The sequence below is a fragment of the Hipposideros armiger genome, unplaced genomic scaffold (assembly GCF_001890085.2).
Source record: "Hipposideros armiger isolate ML-2016 unplaced genomic scaffold, ASM189008v1 scaffold_77, whole genome shotgun sequence".
NCBI classification, from domain to species: domain Eukaryota; kingdom Metazoa; phylum Chordata; class Mammalia; order Chiroptera; family Hipposideridae; genus Hipposideros; species Hipposideros armiger.
The window spans coordinates 91,174-113,732 of record NW_017731427.1 but is presented as its reverse complement, the minus strand read 5'-3'; the positions used below and the strand labels follow the sequence as shown (position 1 = coordinate 113,732).

At 46.4% G+C, this 22,559-nt stretch overlaps 1 protein-coding gene across 5 annotated transcripts in view; it reads left to right on the top strand.

The window, feature by feature from the left end:
• ADNP2 (ADNP homeobox 2) overlaps positions 1–21,457 on the top strand; it is a 21,830-nt gene extending 373 nt beyond the window's left edge. The window contains exons 1-4 of one of the 5 annotated variants that reach the window (XM_019643403.1): positions 80–127; positions 7,164–7,284; positions 12,436–12,525; positions 16,786–21,457. In XM_019643403.1, coding sequence (XP_019498948.1) covers positions 7,177–7,284; positions 12,436–12,525; positions 16,786–20,058 — 3,471 coding nt within the window. In that variant the 5' untranslated portion in view covers positions 80–127; positions 7,164–7,176 and the 3' untranslated portion in view covers positions 20,059–21,457. The other 4 variants (XM_019643404.1, XM_019643405.1, XM_019643402.1 and 1 more) reach the window with 4 other exon arrangements.
• Positions 21,458–22,559: the final 1,102 nt, after the last annotated feature.

Genomic DNA, 22,559 nt, shown 5'->3' with positions numbered 1-22,559 from the left:
AGAGACGGGGGTGTGGGGGGGTCGGCCCGGGGGAGGGGCCAGGAGGCGGGGAGGGCCGGCGGGCCCCTGCGGGGCGCACGTTGGGCGGCCGGGCGCTCCCCGGAGCCTGTCGCCGCTGCAGCCTCGAGTGAGTGGAAACGAGGGCCGTGAAGACACGGTCGCGCCCGAGTCTGCCCTGTGGTGGCTTTTCCCCCAGGACAGCCGACGACCAATCCCTGTCTCCAGCCGTGAGCTTTGGATGTGAATAGTGGTGATTGATATGCAGCTGTTGACATTAACGTTTTAACTTCCACATGCATTGCTGGCTGCGTTGACGTAAATTCTATTTGCAAAATTCCTAACATTTGGCTTTGGAATGTCAAAAATTGTAACTGCCAGTCCAAATACTGCACAGTTGCAGAATGGCAAATAGTTAAACGCTTTAAGTATTTTGTTTGCATTTGAATGAGAGACTTGCCCGAATGCCGGTAAAACTCGTTACAATGAGAAGATACACAGGTTTTATCAAATACGGAGCACCTGGAGTCTGGGCAGGAGTTGGGGGGTGGGAGCCGTTCGCGAGGGGCGGTGGGAAGTGCACGCTCATGTTTGGTTGCAGGTCAAGTACGGTTTGCACCTTGGAGTTGGCCGTATAGTGAACCACTTGTATCTCAGTTGGAGGTGGGACTTCGTTGGGCCAGTGGTCGTTCGGCGTGGAAGTGACACGTCTGTGTGTGGGGAGGGGGCCGCTGCTAGGCCGGAGGGAGGACAGGAGTGGTGAGGGGTGCAGGGATCAGGTAAGCATGGGAGGCTGCGTTAGGGTTAGCTTTTCGGATTGCGTATAGGGGACGTGGCAAGGTTTTTAGCTGAAGCGATCCTGGAACCGCTTCTTAATTTGAACTCAGGTTTGCAGCGTACTCTTGGTGAATTTATGGCTGTGGTCACTCTGAGGGCCGAGTCCCCAGCAGCCTGCCGTGCGGTGTGTTTCATAGGAGGGACGTGAAAGGCACGTGTCTGGGAGGGGTCTGCTTGTGTCTGAGCCCGGACCTTCAGAATCTTGCTTTCCTGTATGGCACAAATAGTATGTGTTCTTTAAGTTTGTATTGTTTTAAAGCCCTGTGTTCCAGTGGTTGGGACATTGCATTTCGATTTTTGGAGTTCGAGAGAGAGCGGACTCACAGTGTGTGTGTTCTAAGTGTGTTTCTCATGTTAACTAACGCATTCACCCTCACAGCTGCTTCTAGAGTAGGCTGTCCTCTCCCTGTTTCTCAGGTGAGCATCTCAGGCTCGGGGTTAAGTCGTTCACCCCAGGTTGCACAGCTAGTAAGTTGGGGAGCTGATCTGAATCCAGGCAATAGGCTCCAGAATCCTTGTGCTGCGTTGCCTCTCAAGGGAAAATTTTTTAGAACTTACACAGGAGCTCAACAGACAGTTCTGTGACTTAAAGGGTATTACTTGTTACCTGATTGACTTTACTTTTTGGGGTATATTTTTTTCCACAATGGGATGTTCTGCAGTGATCATGATACTAAAAAAACAGAGAAAGCCCTTTACCTGCCCTTTAGGAAGTATTTTCTCATCGATATCGGTGGGATTTCTGGTGGTTTCACACCTGCCATACCTAGAAAGTTAGAGGTCACTTGCTGTGAGCTGAGGTTGATAGATTGGTGCGCTGCATGAGCCTGTCGTGTCCTGGTGTCGGACAGATTTAACCGAGTGCCAAGAACATGTGGACAACAGCATCACAGAGGATCTAGGAAAACCCCAAACGGTTTCTTTCATAGTGCAGCCACTGGGCATTTTGTATAGAATCTTGCATCTTAGAATGGATAAGTTCTGGTATTTTGGAATGGAAAAATTATGGCAAAACTCAGCTGCTTTCCCCCAAAGGGATTGGCAACAGTACACCAGGGCTCTTGAAAGAATTACTTTAAGGTTATGAAACTTTTATAATTTACCTATGTTTTAGTTTTTGTTATCCTTAAACAGCAAACTGTAAAAAAAAAGGGAAAAGGGAAACTTTTTTCACTTAAATAAGGGATCTGTGTGTTTGGCCGGGGAGGGGCACAATCATCATGCCGACAGACAGCGGGCACTTACACTTGAGAATAGAAAGTTCCTATTCTCACAGTTCAAGGGAGAAGACTGACAGCGCCTTGGCCCTACTCCTGAGCTTTGAACAAGTAACGATAGAGCCTATTTAAAACTTGCCCAGTCACTGACGGCCTCATTTCAGTGCCTCTTCCCGAGTCAGCCAGTCTGCCGCAGCCTTCAGGATCCAGCTTGTGAGAATCAGCCAGTGCCTGAACCACTGCTCTGAAAGTCTGAAAGCCCGCCAGTCCCCATTGGCCGTGCTTCTAGAAACCCTGTAATAAGAACAGTGTGCACAGCGTAAGGCCACACTTCTTTGCAAACAATAAATGTATAAATTTAGCTTCCTTCTTTCAGATATATGTGGATGATGGCCCACACCTTAGACAATAAGAAGAAACCCCAAAGGATAGACAGGATAGTGGAACTCTAAGGAGGAAATGAAAGCAAGTCTGATAGAGTGAGTGGAAAGCCTCTAACACACATTGCTGGTGAGGCTTGCTCTGGCTAAAGAAGGCAGTCTGGGCTTGAAAGTGACCTTGAGCTTAGTTTTTGAGAATACCATCATGAGCTTGACAGCTCTTCTGTTCGATTATGCTTTTAGAGCCTAGAACCCAATTCAGTGCATTTTATTTTTAATTATTTTATTTTTACCCATTTCTAAAATACTAAATGATCCTTTAATCTTGCCTTCTCCTGAGCCTGATAGACTTTTCAGATAGAAAACTTGTCTGAAAATGTACCCATTCCAAATCAACGTCTCAAAAACTTCATGTTTCCTTGTTACCCACCCCAAATTCCTCTCTTACATGTGAACCCTTCCTCCTCCTCCCCAGTTAGGTTCCAGTCTTCCTTTTTGGTTTAATTTCCCTTTTGCCAAATATACTCAGACTTTTCCGACTCGACCTCAGTCGTTTTTGATGCTGAGCTCTTCCCCTGTAGCGTCCTGGGCTCCGGCTCTGCGCCTCCGGGGCCCTGTGTGCGTGTCGTGTGGTTCTTGCCCTGTTTCAGCGTGCACCTTTTGTTCATTTATTATAAACATTTCATCTGTGCTGTGCTCTGTGATGGGCCTCAGACATTGCAAATAAAACACGATTCCTGCCCGGAAGTGTAGTCCACCGGGGGAAATACGTATATCCACAGGCAGCTAGCTGCGACATAGCGAGGTGAGTGCAGTGAGAGAAGTACAGGCTGGTCACCCTGGGTATCCCTGGGAGGCCTGAACTGACCCATGGGGAGGAGGGGTCCCAAGAGGGCTGTAGAAGTGGAATTGCTAACTCAGAAATTGTCATTTAAAATCTCATGAGATCCAGAAAATTGTCCTCTAAATGTATGAATTTCAGTTTTCTCACTACCTTCACAACTAGTGGATATTATCAATCTTTGAAAGTGACTGTTTTGATCATAAAAAATTGGCATTTATTATTTCACCAAGTGTTCCTTTAATTCGACTTTTACCAATTTTGTTTTTTGCTTTTATAGCTTACACATTAGAAAACATTTTTTGAGATAGTTCCAGATTTATAGAAAGTTGCAAGCCCAATCAAAGAACTTTTTCCCCTGAATGATTTGAAAGTAAGTTGCCAAACAAGATGCTACATTACCCCAAATACTGTCTGTTTTCCTATCAAGAAGAACCTCCTACATATTCACAGCACAGCCATCAAAACCACTTAATCAATACATTACTACTGTTGAATCCTTAGACCTCATCGAAGTTTTGCCAGTTGTTCCAATAACATTTACAGTAAGAGTCTAGTTAGAATTGTACGTTATATTTAGTTATCCAGGCTCTTGCAATCTGGACCAGTTCCGTAGTTTTTCCTTCCATGATCTTTTTTTTCAAAGTATATAATTCATTGATTTTTAGTAAATTTACAGTCGTACAACCATCCCAAATCCAGTATTAGAACATTTCCAGCATGCCTCCCCTAAATCCATTTGCAGTCACTACCTGTTCACATCCCTGGCCGACAGCCAGTTCACCTTCTGTCTGTAGGTTTGTCCTTTCTGGACACTTGACAGAAACGGGTCAGACAGTATAAGGACTTCTGCATCTGTCGTCTGTCTCTCAGCAGCAGCATCTGAGGCCCACTCGAGTTCCCGCACGACTCAGTACCTAGTTGCTTTTTTATTGCCGGTGGCATTCCGCTGTGTGGCTCCGTCACATCTGTGTATCTGCTCACCACTGACAGACCTTGGGGAGGTTTCCACATTTTGGCCATTGTGAGTAGTCTTACATTGTATGATCTGGATACTTCTAAATATTACAGGCTAGGGTTTTTTTGTTTTATTAAAGATTTTGGGGAATTGGGGGAGGGGAACAGCGTTGGGGAATCGGGAAAGGGGAACAGACAAGCTGCTGTCCTTTTCTTCTTCAGTCTAGTTGTGGAGGACGTCGCTTCACTGGCCCATGTTGGTATTATCATTGCGCTCTTCCCGGGTGAGGTAGTTGCTTGCCGGCCATTGGACGGCCGCTCACGGTGACTCACGGCAGCCCAGCTCCAGGTTGTTCACCATCTTAGCTGTAGAGGACGCAGAGTCACTGGCCCTCGTGGGATCCGAACCGGGGCCCTGCTGCTCAGAGCTGGCGTCCCAAGCCAACTTCTAAGCAACACACCACTCGGCTGGCCCCCAGCTAGGTGTTTTTTACAGCGCCTCTTAATTTGGGCTTGTCTGCCAGACGTCTGTGAGTTACACTTTTTTTGTTGGTTATCAGTAAGTATTTCGTAGGAAAGTGCTTGGAAATCATGAAAATATCCCATTTCTCATCAAACTTACAATCTATTTAAGTAAATCACCAGGGGCTTAAGTTTATATTACCAAACCACCCCAAAACTTTGTGGAATGAAACGTTTTGTAGAAGAAGATCAAGGATTCTTTGGGTGAGGAGTTCAGGCGGGAGTTCAGATGGGTGACGGGGCAGCAGGGGGCTCTGGAGATCTTCCCTCACACATCTGACTGATGGGCACCCGTGCGTGTGGTCTCCACTGGACTAGCTGGAGCTTCCTCAGCATGGTGTCGGGACTCCCGAGAGCGGGCAGAAGTGTGGTGATGTGATGGTTTAGCCTTGGAAGTCACATGGCATTTCTTCTGCCACACTTGACTGGGCGAGGCAGCCACAGCTCTGCCCCGGTTCAAGGGGTGGGAGCCTAGATGCCCTCACTTTCTGGGAGGAGTGTCCAAGTCATATTTTAAGAAGAGCGCGTGGGATGGGAGATATTGTTGCACTTCTTTGGAAAATTCAGTGCCACAGCTTATAATCCGTTACTGTCATTATTTGATGCCCAAATTGTCCCATATTTGGCTTGTGGGAACTTCTTCAAGTTGGCTTCTTTGGAATCTTTTTGACATATACTCAACCATTCTTTGACTAACTTCCTTATTTTCTGGCACAAGGTATTCTAGGATTCTAGCACAAGGTATTCTAGCTTGTCTTTTTCATGCTCCAGCCCTAGAGTCAGCCATCTTTCCAAGGAGCCATGGCTTCTTTTAATGCAGAGTGGTATTTAGAAAGGGAGGTTTGGGCCCTAGTGTGTTCACTGCTCCCGGACGCTGTAAATGCTTTGAGGCTCCTTCAGTGGACAGAGCTATGGAATACACATGATTACAACTTTATTTTTCATTTATGCATATATTAAAAGCAAAAAGGTCACACCTGTACCTTCTTTTCCAGTCAGGTATCACAGGGTTTATTTGAATTTTACGCCTTCCAGATATTTTCGAAACAGCTTTTTGAGATGTAATGTATATACTATACAATTCACCTATTAAAAGTGTATACAGTTCAGTGGCTTTTAGTATATTCACAGAGCTGTGCCACCATCACCATAGTCAGCTTTAAACATTGCCTTTATTCCAAAAAGAAACCATGTCCCCTTAGCCAGCACCGTCCAGCTCTCCTCAGCCCCAGGCAACCAGGACTCCTCTCTGCCTTCGTGTATCTGTCTGTTCTGGACACTTCACGTAAGTGGAGCCATACAGCGTGTGACCCTGTGTGTCTGGCTTCTGTCACTCAGCATAATGTTCCCCAAGGATCACCATGTTATGGAGTGTCAGTGCTTCGTTTCTCTTTAGGGCCACATACTATTCCATTGTTCGGCTACACTGCATTTTATATGTCCATTCAGTGGTCGATGGACGTTTGGGTTATTTGTACTGTTTGGCTATTAAGAATAATGCTGCTTTGAACATCCTTGTACAAGTTTTTTGGATGCATATTTTTAATTTCTCCTGGGTGGAATTGCTGGTTCATATGGCACGTGTATGTTTAATCTTTTGAGGAACCGCTAGACTGTCTTCCAAGTTGGCTGCACCACTTCACACCCCCCAGCAGTGCAGGAGAGATGCAGTTTCTCCAAATCCTTGCCAACACTTGCTCTTTTCTTTTTCAAAAGTACAGCCATCCTAGTGAGTGTAAAGTGGTATCTCATTGTGATTTTGCTTTGCATTTCCATGTGGCTAATATTGTTTAGGATCTTTTCATGGGCTTTATGGCCATTTGTATATTGTCTTTGGAGAAGTATCTGGTCAGATCCTTTGGCCATTGTTAAGATGGGTTATTTATCTTTTAATTATTGAGTTATCAGAGTTCTTTATGTATTACAGGTATAAGTTCCTTATCAGAAATACGATTTTTCAATATTTTCTCCCATTTTGTGGATTCTCTTCACTTTTTGGATGGTTTCCTTGGAAGCACAAAAGTTCTTAATTTTCACGAAGTCCAACTTACCAATTTTTTGTTGTTGCTGCTGGTGCTTTTTGGTGTATCTAAGAATCCATTGCCAAATCCAAGATCACGAAGCTTTACTCCTATGTTTTTTTCTGAGAGTTTTAAAGTGTTATCTCGTACATGGAGGTGTATGACCCATTTTTAGTTAATTTTTGTGTGTGGTATAAGGAAAGACTGCCACTTCGTTCTTTTGTGTGTGGATGTCCCGTTGTTCCAGCATCATTTGTTGAAAATTATTCTTAGTGTTTATCAACTCTGATTTTATATATATATATATATATACATATATATATATATGTGTGTATATGTATATATAATACACACATATATTTATTACAGTTTTGTTTTCTTCCCTTGTAAGGAAAATTTCAAAAATGTTTCAAATTCCTGTGGAGAACCTTGACAACATCAGGAAGGTACGAAAAAAGGTGAAAGACATTCTTGTGGATATTGGGCTTGACAGCTGCAAGGAGTTGCTGAAGGTAAGAGGTTATTTAACAGGTTAAGAGAAGACAGTAGCATTGGAGATGCTAGGGTGGGCTTTTTGGAGGTGAGATTCGAACTGGGAGTTTTGGAATAATGGTTTAGATTCCTCAAGGTGGAAATTGCTAATAATTGAAATGACTGCATGAGAGTATCATTAGTTCTTATTTATGTCTTTCTACTTCAATTGGGTTATTTTAAACTGTTCAAGTTTTTAAAGTTACTTTTATGAGGGGCTTTTTATAGTCAGTTTAAAAACACTGTTGACCCATGAGCAGGTTTGAACTGCATGGGTCTACTTAGCAATTTGTTTTAAAAGTATACAGTGAGCCCTCTGTATCCCTGAGTTTTGCATCTGCAGAGTCAAGCAATGTCAGATGAGAACCAGGATTTTTGATCTGTGGTTGGGAATTGTAGGTATTGGGGGCCGACTGTGTGCATTGTTCTGTGTCATTCTATGTGGGGGACTTAGGCACCTGCAGATTTTGGTATCCACAAGGGTCCTGGAACTCACCCCCTATGGGTGCCCAGGGACAACTATGCCTTTGGGAAGTCAAACGTTACATGCGTATATTCAACTGTGGACAGGGGTGGGGTGGGCTGAGGGTTGGGATCCCTATCCCCACGTTGTTCAAGGGTTAACTGTATGTTCTTGATCTTGGAGGAGAATGTGTCCAGTTACTTATTACTTTGGCAAAAGAAGACCCTAACTTAATTCCCCAGCATGTTAACTATCAACAAATGGTTAATGGGGATGCATATGTAATATGATAGGCTGTTGTTTTTTCTGGTCTTTTAATTTAATACATATAGTCTTGCAAAAGCTTAAAAATTAAGGTCATGGACACACTTTATCAATAAATTGTGTTCTCATTTAATTGTATCCTTTCTTATAACTTGAGACTATAGAGCTGGCATATCTAGTAAAGAAGATTGTTAAATAGGCACAGTGTGTATCCTTATAGCCATTGATAATTCTATGTGTATTTTGCTCATAGCTATCAAAATAGGGACCAGATATGCTTTGAATTTTTTAAACTTGTGAAGAATTTGATTCAAAGTATTATTGGCCTTGGAAGAATGTATTCAAAGGCAATTGTTATATTAACTGTCTTTCTCTGGCTTAATAAATATTTTTAAATATATTAAAAATAAACTTTATAAAAACATTAATAAACTTGTGAAAGAAAAAATACAAGTAATTATTTCTTTAGAAAATAAAATTTTTAAATGCCACATCTACCATTCAGAGGTTATCACCATTAACATCTTGTTTTTTTGTTTGTTTGTTTGTTTGTTTTTTAGCTGAGCCATCCTGCCACCTGTTGGCAGCTCAGCCCAGGCCAGGAATCGAACCGCTGTTGCTCAGAGCTTGCACTCTTGAGCAAGCTCTTAACCAACTGAGCCACTTGGCCGGCCCTTAACATGTTATTGTTTAGCCCTCTTGTGGGTGTGTAAATACATATACAGTAAAACCTTGGATTGCGAGTAACTTGTTCTGCGAGTGTTCCGCAAGACGAGCAAACATTTCTAATAAATTTTAACTTGATAAATGAGCGATGTCTTGCAATACAAGTAGTATGTGACGCCGAATGTCACAAGATCACAACTGAGCCAATGGTTCTTGCTCTCTCGCTGCGGGATTGTGGGTGATCGTCTCCCATGCTCGGTCTCAGGTCGCAGTGTTGGGCAGAAATCAGTGATTTTTCAGAACGTTGGAAGGTGCCCACAACTGGCACTAGTGTATTTTTTGTCGCTTCAAAGCACCTATGGACAATCGTTTGCTTTTCCATACAAGAATAAGCTTAGGAATGCTTTGCTTCATTCTAGGTCAGGCTGCCTGCAGATATAGACCCTTTCCTCTGCTGCCTTTTGCCAGTTACATTAAATACAGTATATGACAAGAGTTTTATTAATACTGTACTGTAGTCAACATTCGTGCGAGTGTATACAAGGGCTCCCATGCAGAAAAAGGTTGAAAAGGCGGTAAGAAGAAGGAGATAATTACGGTGGAAGTTATGAAGGAAATCATCGAGAAGCGTGAATGAGGTATGCGAGTGGCGAAAATTGCAAGATTTGATAAGAAGTCTACGTCAACGATTTGCACAATATTAAAGAGGAAATAAGGGTGCTAGATGCAGCAAAAGGAGTCACAAGAATATCAAAGCAATGGCCGCGTGTTCTGGAAGATGTAGAAAAGTTGCTTCTGGTTTGGATAAACGAGAAACAACTAGCAGGTGAGACCAAGAACTTTATCTGCGAGAAGGCTAAGGCCTTGTACACTGACCTCGTAAGTAAACTGCCAGGTACGTCAACAGAAAACGAAGAAGGCTTCAAGGAAAGCAGGGGATGGTTTGATAACTTTAAAAGGAGAAGTGGCACCCATAGTGTTGTGAGGCACGGAGAGCCTGCGAGTTCGGATGCTAAGGCAGCTGAGGCATTTGCTACCGAGTTCCAGAAGCTTATGGTTTCTGAGAATTACCTCCTGGAGCAAGTTTTTAACTGCGATGAGACGGGGCTTTTTTGGAAAAGGATGCCAAAGAGCACCTACAATACAGAAGAAGAGAATGCAATGCCCAGCCACAAGCCGATGAAAGACGGTCTCACCCTCTTGTTTTGTGCTAATGCAAGTGGGGATTGCAAAGTCAAACCCCTGCTCCTGTATCATTCCCAGAATCCACGAGCCTTCAAGAAATGCAAGGTGCAGAAGAGCCAGTTAAACGTTATGTGGAGGTCCAACAACAAGGCTTGGGTCACTCGCATCTTGTTCATTGAGTGGATCAACGAGGTCTTCGGTCCTGCAGTGAAGAAATACCTTTTAGAAAAGAATCTGCCACTCAAAGCCTTGCTGGTTATGGATAATGCTCCTGCTCATCCTCCAGGCTTTGAGGGCAACTTACTGGAGGAATTTGAATTCATTAGGGTCAAGTTTCTTCCTCCCAACGCAACTCCAATCCTACAGCCCATGGATCAGCAGGTCATTTCTGACTTGAAAAAACTTTACACCAAAGCACTATTTCAGCAATGCTTCGAGGTGACCGAAGGACTAAACCTTACCCTCCAAGAGTTTTGGAAAAATCATTTCCACATTGTGAACTGCCACAAGATCATCGATAAAGCCTGGGATGGGGTCACCAAGAGAACCCTCAATTCTGCTTGGAGCAAACTGTGGCCTGATTGCATTCTTGAACATGACTTAGAGGGGCTTGCTCATGAACAGGAGTCGCCAGTTGTCGATGAAATTGTGTCCTTGGGGAAGACCATGGGGCTGGAGGTGAATGAGGACGACATTCAAGAGCTGGTGGAGGAACGTGGCCAGGAGCTGACCAATGGCAAACTGGTGGATCTGCCTCACGAGCAACAGCAAGAGGTTATGGAGGAGATCTCGTCTGCAGAGGAGGAGGAGAAAACGGCAGAGGAATCCCTCACCTCAGTTGCGATTAGGGAGTTGTGTAAAAATGGGAAACTGCAAAATTTTGTAGAAAAGCACCACCCAAATAAGGCTGTAGCAGTGAGAGCGATGAATTTGTTTAACAACAATGCAATGTCACATTTTTGCAAAATCATGAAAAGGAGGCCAAAGCAAGTGTCATTGGATAGGTTCCTTTTTAAAGTTCCCTGAAAAGAAAAAGATTCCGTTGAACCAATAGATAGCGGTGACTCCGTTAGTGATAGTGACAGTCATCCTACACAACAACCCTCCTCTCTCTTGTCTCCCTCACACCAGCTACGAAGGTTTTCAAAGGTAAGTGCAGGTTAATTTGTTTATTTTTCTTCATATTTTGTATTTTGTTTATTATTTTGTATTATATTACAATATTGTAATCATTTTTATATGAATATTTTTGGGTTGTGGAACAAATCATCTGAGTTTCCATTTCTTATGGGAAAATTCGCTTTGATATACAAGGGCTTTGGATTATAAGCATGTTTCCAGAACGAATGATGCTCGCAAACCAAGGTTTTACTGTATGTGTGTGTGTGGTCTTTACCACAGTGAGCTCTTTTTTTTTTTTTAAATTTTATTGGGGAACAGGTATAGTCATGGGTTACACATTGCTTTCATGCTACAGTGGCATAGTTGGCTGTTTTAAGAAGGGTGCAGCTCACAGTGGCCCATGCCGGGATCGAACCGGCAACCTTAGTATTATCAGCATCACGCTCTAACCAACTGAGCTAACCGGTCACCCTACAGTGAAGCTCATATTGATCACACGTCTTTAGTGCTTGGCATTTTTCCAGTTACCTTCATCTTTCTGTCTTTCAGTGCGTGTCTTGCCTGTTACCCTGTCCACATTCACATTCTCCCATTTCCCCCCAATTCTTGTTACACTTGGTTAGTTTGAACCAGGACTCAGTCTGGACCCCATTGCACATGGTTGCCAGGATCCCGTGACCTTGTCCCCTTGGGTCTTCTTGTGCCCTTGCACGTTAGCCACACCCTTGTCTAACTCGCTCCCACTTGATGCTTCACCACCCGAACCTCTCCTCCAGAGTCCTCAGGCCACAAGTGGTGTCTGCTCACGCCGTTTCCCACGTCCAGAAAGTATTTGTGAGAAATGTCATGTTTGTTTCTTATAAAATTAATATTTTTTTTTAAAAGATTTTATTGGGGAATTGGGGAAGGGGAACAGACAAGTTGCTGTTCTTCAGTCTAGTTGTGGAGGACGTCGCTTCACTGGCCCATGTTGGTGTTGTGATCATTGCACTCTTCCCGGCTGAGGCAGATTGGTCGCCAGCCATTGGACGGCTGCTCACAGCAGCTCTCGCTGGCTGCCGGCCACTCATGGCAGCCCAGCTCCAGGTCGAGCTGTTGTTCACCATCTTAGCTGTAGAGGGCGCAGCGTCACTGGCCCATGTGGGATCCGAACCGGTGGCCCTGCTCCTGACACCTCACACTCCCAAGCCAACTCTTAACCAACGAGCCACTCTGCTGGCCCCTTATAAAACTAATGTTAACTTGGATCATTTCAACCTTTCCCTCCATTTCAGCGGGCTCTCTCTCTCTCAGTGTGCCCATGAGCAGCATTTTCATTTCACTTTTCCCACGTGGATTTTGCAGGCGCTAGTAACCCCATCAGGTTCTAATTCAATAATTCTTTTTCTTTTGAAATTGCGTAATGATTTCTCTTTTTTTCCCTTTTTAAAAGGACCTTAAAGGCTTTGATCCAGGAGAGAAGTACTTTCATAACACATCGTGGGGAGATATTGCTCTCTGGGAATCTTCTGGAAAGAAAGTGGTATGTACTTTTGTATTTGATTTTCATGTTTCCTCCCAGGCTGGGGGTGAGGGTCAGTTTAATGATGAGGAACATCACATGTATTGGGGTTGCTGCTGCATGAATGGGGAGGTGTAAACAAACATTCAGGGAAGCAGAAAGGAAAACAAAGTTACATGTTTTGTGGTAAAGGACTGTTGCTGCTTTGAGAGTTTTCTGTGTATAAAGTTAAGTGATACAATGAAATTATTTGTCCTTGATTATAAAATACAACTGATGTTAGAAGGGCCTTGGATTTATAACTATTCTGAGTAAAAAGATACGCCATGACGTTAAGTCTGTACAATGAAGGTGCATCCTGGTTTCAGAAACTAAAATAGAAATATGGATCTTTGAATTGAGAAACACAGTGTATAATACTTTGAAATCTCAAAACTGAGCAAATTCAGGCTAAGGCATGTGGCACACTGCTGGACGCTCGCTCCTCAGTGTCTTCTCCTGGGGAACCTGCCTCCCTCTCAGCTGTTAGGGTGGCCCCTTCGTCAGAGCCACACTCAGCCTGAACTCTCCCCTCACCCCTTCCTGTTGGCTCAAGTCATGGTGGCCGTGGGAATTGTGGCTTAAAAAAAATTCCTGCAACTAGTCCATCATTGTTCTGTAAAAATTTTCTTTCAAAACCGTGCTTTGACCAGCCCGTCCTCTGAGCCCCCGCTCTGATGCCCGTCCTGTTGCACCTCCAGCCTCTTCCTTCCCTGCCCTGACTCGCCCGCCTGCCGTCAGAAGGGTAGTCCCTGCAACCACCTCGATGTGGTGACAGTTCTCAGAACAGCTCGTGGCTATTCAGTAGGCCTCGCGTGGAAGACCTTGACTTCGTGATTCTTTCCTTAGCCCTCACCGATTGTTCTCATCTCAGTTCTTGAAACATGTCACCTGCAGGATCATATGTAATTATGTGTGCTTTTCATCAAGAAACTTTTTTTTAAATTCCTGCCACAAAGTAGGTAAAACTTTTTGAGTGCTTGATACAGAGATAAAAATTGGGGTTCTTCAGGGGTTTGTTTTTGTTGGGGTGAATAGGGCCTAGGCATAAAACGTTAAATGACAATATGAAATAGTAGATAGTAGAGACTGAATCTGTATTGGAATTTCTATTTAAGATACTGCATGTAGAAAAAGCCGCTATTGTCCGGCATGTTAGAGACTGTGGCCTGCTGCTTCAGTCCCTGATCCTCTCCATTCTAAGGTAGTTTGTGCTGTCATGGGTAACTGTGATTTACAAGCAGAGACAGGCCACAGAGCAGAAATGTTGTGTGACCCTGCTGGATTATGTTGGTCGTGCTACCGGGAGATGCTCAGGGGCTCAGAGAAATGAGATGGTAGACTTTAGGGTCTTGGGGACAGAGACACGCTGAGGTTACCTGAGGGGACTGCGCTGATGGGAGACAGCATACTTTCTGGGTCCAGGACTTCTGCCAGCACCGAACTCCACTTCTTTCTGCTTCTCCTTTTGGTCATGTGCCTCTTCTCTCATCAGGGAACCAAGGCCTCACACACATCACTTCCGATTGATCATTGTCCTAGAAAGTTCACATGTGAGTTTCTGCTTCCATCTCTCCTAGTAAATGCAGGATGTGAGACTGCTGGGTATATATGGGAAATAGCACATGTTTGTCTTTATAACAGGCTGCCAACCTGTTTCCCGATGGGGCTGTCCCACTGGCTTTCCCACCGGCGATGTGAGAGCTCTAGTTGTACGTCGCCAGATGTGTCGGGTGAGGGTGCTTACGGACGCCCCTGTGGTTTCCATTTCAGTAGGTGTGTAGTGTGTGTACACTTCCCCACCGACTGAGGATGGGGAACGTCTGCCTGTGCTTGGGTGGCCTCTGGATACCTTCTTTGGTCTGTTTTCAAAAAATCGGGTCATTTGTTTTCTTATTGACTTGAACATGTCCACAACATGTATTCTGGACATGAGCTCTTTATTAGATGTGTGGTTTATAAATACTGTCTCCTAGCTCGGGGCATATTTTTATTTTTCATTTTTATTTTTATTTTATTTTATTTTTTTAAAGATTTCATTGGAGAACTGGGGTAGGGGAACACACAAGTTGCTGTCCTTTTGTTTTTCAGTCTAGTTGTAGAGGACATCACTTCACTGGCTCATGTTGGTATTATCATTGCGCTCTTCCCAAGTGAAGCAGATCAGTCGCCAACCACTGGACGGCCGCTCATGGCGGCTCTTGGCAGCTCATGCCGGCTGCCGTCCACACACGGTAGCTCATGGCAGCCCACTGCAGCCCCACGGCAGCCTACGCCGTTGCCGGCAACTCACGGCAGCCCAGCTCCAGGTCGAGCTGTTGTTCACCATCTTAGCTGTAGAAGGCTCAGCATCACTGGCCCTCATATGTGGGATCCGAACCGGGGCCCTGCTGCTCAGAGCTGGCGTCCCTAGCCAACTCCTAACCAACGCACCACTCGGCTGGTCCACATCTTTATTTTTTAAAGTGTCTTTCAAAGAACAGAAGCTTTCTGACTTGGATGAAGTCTAATTTGTCTTTTTTTTTTTTTTTTCTGATGGATCATGTTTATGGTGTCACAGTTAAGAAGATTCTCCCCCAACCCAAAGATCTACTCAACACTAACAGATAATACAATTGTTAGTAGGTTCTTTTGGCTCTTTGATTGAGTGAAATTTTCACTGAGAGTATGGTTTTCAGTACGGTGTCTCAAGACACACAGTTTTTTTAATGGTCCCCTAATAAAACTAAAGTGATATTTAAATGGCACCACAGAGCCACTAGTTGTAAAGTATACCCAGATTTCAGAGGTATTAAAGTATGAAAAAAATGGGTCAGAATCATTGAAATATGGGTTTTTAGCCTGTGATTGGCTGTTGCCATAGGTTTGTTATAGATAATACCAGAAATACCAAAGCCTAACTGCTCAGAGGTAGCAACATGCTGCTGAATGTGTTTGGGCGATTTCTCTGACCTGCGACCTGAGGAAAACCTGCGTGACCTAGAGAGAGATTGGGTGACGGTCACAGAATGGGAATGTGTGTGGTGTAGAGAGTGACGGACCATCAGAGCACAGATCAGGGAGGGTGGGGCTTCCCCGTGGCCACTGTGCAGTGAGAGCAGTGTCCCGGCATGGGACGACCTCTGCACAGCCGTGGTGGGGCCACGGATGTGTGCTCAGTCTGTCTAGGTCTCAGCATCGTTCTTGTGAAACCAGGGCCAGCTTTGTTGTTGGTGAGTGGCTTCAGGGTCTGGGGACTGTCATGAGACCACAGACTTCACTCCCTTCCATTGTCACAGACCAGCAAGGTTCACTGGACGTTAGAACGGGCTGCACTCCCCAGGTGGCCAGCTGTGGTTCCAGTGTCTCTTCTTATGCTCCCAGCTTGTTTAATTCCCCATACTTGCCTTAAAGAGAAACTGCAGCCTGTCGGTGCTATATTCTGAAACTTACCTCGGGATTATTCACAGTGACTTAGGCACAGACCCTCTGTCTTTACTGTGTCACATGGTTTCATACGTCGTTGGACTTACACGTGCTCAGCACTGTCCATTTGACTCTCACCTTCCCTAGGAAGCTTCTGTGATGGGGGAAGTAAAAAGTAGTAACAATGGCTTTCACAGTTTGCACGTTGTTTGTAGATGAATTCCAGAGTTTTCGAATTTGCAGTAAAAACAACAGTGGAGAAAGGATGAGAAGGGGAGAAAATAACTTTGTCTGGAAGAGAACTAAGGGTTTATTTTAATTGTTTCAGTTAATTCAAGGCATAGGACTGAGTAATGAGATTGGTGGTTGTAGCAGATGGTTTGGAAAACGGGTCAGCAAACCGAGATGCGGGCTGCCTCGTGTGTGTATGGACTACAAGCTAAGAATGGTTGTTAAATCTTTAAGTGTTTGCAAAGAAAACATGTGAAAAGGATACCGTTTTGTGACATGTGAAAATTGCTTAACGTTTGAATGCTTGTCTGTAGCTTTATTGACACAGAGCCATGCTCATGGACATGTCATCTGCGCTGGTTTATTTAATGGTGGCAGCACCACGGACTCGCCACAGAGGCTGTGTTGGGCGGCCCGCAGAGCCTGGAATATTCTTCTCTGGCCCTTGAAGAAAAAGCTTGCCCTGGCTGAGAACAAACGTTCTCTGAGAATGATGGTGTTAGGTTGTCGTACGTTCGAAGAAAGAGTCAAATACTGTGAACTGTAGGATTGGTACCCATCCAGGGGCTGTGTTAAACTATGAGCGACTTTCTTTTCTTTTAACAGAGATACCGAACGAAGCCATACTGTTGTGGCCTCTGTAAGTACTCCACCAAAGTGCTGACGTCGTTCAAAAACCACCTGCATCGTTACCATGAAGAAGAGGCTGACCAGGAGCTGCTGATCCCATGCCCAAGCTGTGTCTTTTCCTCTCAGCCCAAGGTTGTGGGCAGGCACTTCAGAATGTTCCACGCGCCTGTGCGGAGGGTCCAGAGCTACACAGTGAGCATCCTAGGCGAGACCCGCTCGTCCCGGGGCGACGTGACCAGCTTCACGTGCCTGAAGTGCAACTTCTCCAACACCCTGTACTACAGCATGAAGAAGCACGTGCTGGTCGCCCACTTTCACCACCTCATCAGCTCCTACTTCGGCCTGCGGACCGAGGCTTTGGCTGAGCCCCCGAAAGCTGACGGCAACTTTTCTGCCAAGAAGACACCGCCCCCTGATAGGTATTACTGCAAGAAGTGCGAGGCCAGCGCCAGCAGCCAGGATGCGCTGATGTACCACCTCCTCACGTCGGACGTGCACAGGGATTTGGAGAACAAGCTGAGGTCTGTGATTTCGGAGCACGTTAAGAAGACTGGGCTTTGGAAGCAGCTGCACATCGCCCCCAAACCAGCGGTGCCCGCACCACCCAACGGCAGTGCCCCGGGCGTCCCGGCCACTTCCCCTTGCTTTCATCTTGCCTTGCCGCAGAGCGGTCCAAGCCAGGTGGCCGCTCCACCAGTCCAGGGCGCCGTCCAGCCCGTGACGGTGGCCCCCGGCGCTTCTGGAAGCCTCGCCCACTCCCCGTCTGCTGTGGCCCAGCCCCGCATGACTCTTGTCTCCAGCCCCCTGGCCGTGGGCCAGGGTGGCCTCACTCTGCCGCCCACAGCGCCTCCGCCGGTCTTTCTTTCTCATGGAGTCCCACTGAATCAGTCAGCAAAGCCTCCTGTGTTGCCCCTGACGCAGCCAGTCAGGCCTGTCACAAAGCCTGTTGGAACCAGTGTCCTCCCCATGAACCCGACCATCCGCCCGGGGGCTCTGCCCCTCAGCCAGCCAGTTGGGCCCATAAACAGACCTGTTGGGCCTGGAGTTCTCTCAGTGAACAGACCTGTTGGGTCTGCTGTCCTTCCTGTCAGTCCCTCTGTCACCCCTGGGGTTCTTCAGGCAGTCTCGCCAGGGGTCATTTCTGTGAGTCGGACAGTGTCGTCGGGTGTTCTTCCTGCCGGCCAGATGACCCCTGCTGGGGTGATCCCTTCTGGACAGACAGCAACTTCCGGAGTTCTCCCTGCTGGCCAGATGGTGCAGTCAGGGGTTCTCCCCATTGGCCAGACGGCCCCATCTGGAGTTCTGCCTCCCGGGCTGACGGTGCCATCACGGGTTCTCCCTCCGGGCCAGACGGTCCCTCTGAGGGTTCTCCCTGCAGGCCAGGTGGTCCCGCCTGGGCTGCTGTCGCCCAACCAGACGGTCTCGTCAGGCATTCTCCCTGTGAACCAGGGTGTGAGCTCCGGTGTCGTTCAGCTTGGCCAGCCTGTCATGTCAGGAGTCCTTCCTGTGAGCCAGCCAGTGCGGCCTGGGGTCCTGCAGCTCCACCAGTCTGTGAATCCCAGCATCCTGCCCGCAAACCAGCCGGGGAGACCTGGCGCCTCCCAGAACACGACTTTCCTGACGTCAGGCTCCATTCTGAGACAGCTGATCCCAACAGGGAAACAAGTGAACGGCATCCCCACATACACGCTTGCCCCAGTGTCTGTCACTCTGCCCATGCCAGCTGCGGGTGTGGCCACCGTCGCCCCCCCGCAGGTGCCCATTCAGCTCCTGCCGTCGGGAGCAGCCGCTCAGGTGGCTGGTTCTGTGGCCAGTGCGGCCTCGTCCCCAGTGCTGGTGGGTGCTGCCCAGAGCTCGCTCGTTCCAGCCGCCGCCTCGGTGGCAGAGGCGGGCCAGGCGCTGCGACAGGCCAAGCAGTGGAAGACGTGCCCGGTATGCAACGAGCTCTTCCCCTCCAACGTGTACCAGGTGCACATGGAGGTGGCACACAAGCACAGCGAGGCCCGGCCCGCCGAGAAGCCGGAGCCCGCGCGGCTGGTCGCGTGCGCACCCTTCCTCAAGTGGGTGAGGGACAAGGCAGTGCGCTGTCTGTCCTGCAAGTGCCCGGTGTCGGAGTCCCAGCTTATGCAGCACATGCTCATGCACGGCCTGGGCTGCCTGCTCTGCCCGAGCACCTTCCACGACCTCCGGGGCCTGTGTGAGCACAGCAGGACCGTGCACCTGGGGAGGAGGAAGGTGCCCACGGAGTACAGCGACCGCGGCTTCCAGCTGGACGTCGACGCCAATGGCAACCTGCTGTTTCCCCACCTGGACTTCGTCACCATGCTGCCCAGGGAGGAGCTCGGGGAGCGGGAGGTCCACCTGGCCGTGCTGGCGGGCATCCACCCCAAGTCGCTGGGGCCTGTGTACATCCGGGTGAGGCCCCAGCCCGAGGGTGTGCCCGGGAGCCCCGGCCAGCGGGCGCTGACCTGCCCCTTCTGCTTTGGCACTTTCGGGATGCCCGAGGCCTACGAGCTGCACCTGAAGGACAGGCACCACATCACGCCCACCGTGCACACGATTTTGAAGTCTCCGGCGTTCAAGTGCATCCACTGCTGCGGGGTCTACACCGGCAACATGACCCTGGCCGCCATCGCCATCCACCTGCTGCGCTGCAGGAGTGCCCCCAAGGACAGCAGCCCGGACCTGCATGCGCAGCCGAGTTTCATCGAGAACAGCGACCTGCTTGTGGTCAATGGCGAGGTCACACACGACTCCAGCTTCTCTGGGAAGAGGAAGCTGCCTGATGGCCACGCGGGGGCAGAAGACCAGCAGGCTGGGGAGGAACGGCCTCTTGTCATAAGCACCGACGCGGACCCTGCTCCGGAGAAGGCGACCAGTGTCCTGCCCTTCAAAAGACAAAGGAACGAAAGCAGGACGGAAGGGCCACTGGCCGTCAACGATGACGCGCTTCAGCTCTTAGCGTTAAACCCAAAAAAATACGAAGACCGTTCTTACGAAGAAAAGAAGCAGTTTCTCAGAGATTACTTCCACAAGAGACCATATCCTAGTAAAAAGGAAATAGAGCTGTTATCCTCACTGTTGTGGGTGTGGAAAATTGACGTGGCTTCATTTTTTGGAAAAAGGAGATATATTTGCATGAAAGCAATAAAAAATCACAAGCCTTCTGTACTTCTAGGCTTTGATATGTCTGAACTTAAAAATGTTAAACACAGATTGAACTTTGATTACGAACCACAAAACTCGTAAAAAGTTTATGAAATTAGTAGTTTTTTCAATTGAGATTTTAAAAATGTTAATTTCCTCACTGTATGTTGAACTAATCAATTTCAGTGGTCTATGCTGCTCCTTAGATGTATTTCAGGTGCTCGGCAGGACTTCCGTGTGAAGAAGTGATAGTTCTTTTTCAAAGTCATCGTTTCTTGCGGTTTGATTTTGCCATAATTAATTTTAGTTGTTTCCTTGGCCAGGTAAATCAAATCTTTTGATGTTTCATGCACGTCTTGTTTTCCCAGTAGTGTCAGTATCATACGATAAAAACTGAAATCTACATATAGTTTTTTTTTTTTTCATTTAAGGAAATCTCAGCTTGTTTCAGAATACTTAATGAACTACAAATGTGAGCTGAGATCTCCCTTCCCTCTGCTTCCCATGTAGCTGCAAATGATACAGTAAATGTTTAGAGAAGCGAGTGTGCACCTCAGTAACTTACGCTGCTTTCTTTGTAAGATATTTGCTTCTTGGATTCTGATTTTCATTTTCCTTTTTTTCAGGTTTGATCTAACAGCTGTTTTTGATTATCACTCATAGAAAACCAAATGTTTTCATGTGTTAAAAAATACACTGAACCTGAAGTCCAGTATTTAGCTCTAAGTCAAGAGTTGTTTTACAAATAAAGTAATTCAGTATAGACTTTTCAGTGTAGACTTTCCCTTCTTTTTGATATGGTGATAAGTCATTTCTCCGTTCAGAGGTAAGACAGTAAATCTTTAGTGCCTTTAGAATAAACACACACACACACACAGCCACACCCTCTCCTCCTGACCTAACTGTTCATAACCAGTGAAAGGGAAGAACTGTGTGACTCAGGAATGAAATTTTTACCCCTGAGTGTGGGTGCTGAAATGTAAGTGTAGGTTTTTCAGGGGCAAGAGGAAGTCTCCATGGTTGGTCTGTTAATTTTTGACGGTTTCCTAGAAGTCAGCGTGTTCGTATGGGGAAATGGGCATCCACACAGCCCTGTGTCCGGCCGATGGACTCCACTGTGTTAGCGTCCTTTGAACCGTTACACCTCGTGTTTCTGTTACTTTTTTTGTGTAGTAACACAATATAAAAGAACTGAAAGCACTAGAACCAGCGATGGAGACCAGCCAGCTCAGACCTTATGTCATTGCTGGGCGACACAGAGGCACCTGGGCGATGCCTTCAGAAGGTGTGATGTCTCTGGGAAATGAAATGACGCTACTCTATGGGTTTAAAATACACTTGCATGTGATTGCTACAATGTGCATTTTCGAAGCAATTGTGAACCTGGTCTGTGATTGTCGGTGTACTCTGTTGTAAATTCAAAAAGAGCTTGTTGAAGTTTTTTTTTTTTTTACCTATTGTTTTCAGAGTGTCTATTTTGAATTAAAATTTGTTACACCACTGCAAATAGAACTGTCTAATTCTTTTAACAGTTAAAACGTCACCGTGACTCAGGAATAATCTCAACGTGGAAATAGATGCCATGTTTGTTTTCTCAAAAACATTACTTGTCATTGTGAAAATAGCTCAGCATAACCCCAGAGGGCTAATTCATTACCAGGCGTCATGAAATAGACGTGGCTAGACTTTCGTGACGCATCTGTACCCTTGGCCCCCAAACTGACATAACGGAATCGGCCTTTGTGGATGGAGGCTGTGCTCCTGAGTGGAGGTGGCCAGCTCTGGGGGCTGCTCCCAGGGCAGCGTGCTGTCGCATTGGTCTAACCCCCCTGCTGCAGCTGTGTACATCAGGGTTTCCATTGGCATTTGGGGCCTGACAATTCTTTGTGGGGGCCACTGCCCTGGCCACTGCAGGTCTGGAGCAGTGTCCCTGGCTTCCCAGGCAGCACCTCCCCTGCCCCTCAGTCGCGACAGCCAAAAGTGTCATTGCCAAGTGTTCCTGGGGGGTAGAATCAGCCCTGATGAGAACTGCTGTGAAAGGAATTCTGATATAATTGTATTTTAGCTACAGCTCAGCTGTTGATGCTGAGTCTTCTTAGATTATGCTGGTTACTAGTTGTTAAAAAATTGTTTACGCTTATAAGTTTAGGCAAAATTTGATATAAGCTGAACTTGTATTAACTTGGGAATGAAAATTTTATCTACTAGATAACTGATAGAAAACTGTTTTTAGCTTTAAAAACTTAGGCTGAGTTTTATTCTCATACTGGTTACTATAACTTGAATGTTCTGAGAACAGTTCCCTTTCCATGGTGTTGACAATAAACAGCTAGGCGTCACACATTCCTTAACAGGGAGCTTTACTGTGTAGCGCAACTGCCAACTCATGCGTCAGGATTCAGGCTTCTGTTACGCAGTTAGTGACTCTCAGCCTTAGACTCTAATTTTTGATGGTTTGTCCTCATTACTATGTAGTCTTTAACTACAAGTGTAAAAATCATTTGCACAATAAAGCTGTTACATAGGGACACTTGTCATATTTGTGACTGCCATGAGAACAAGCAGCTAACAGCTCTGCCCCGTGGTTACTTTCTTTCAAATTC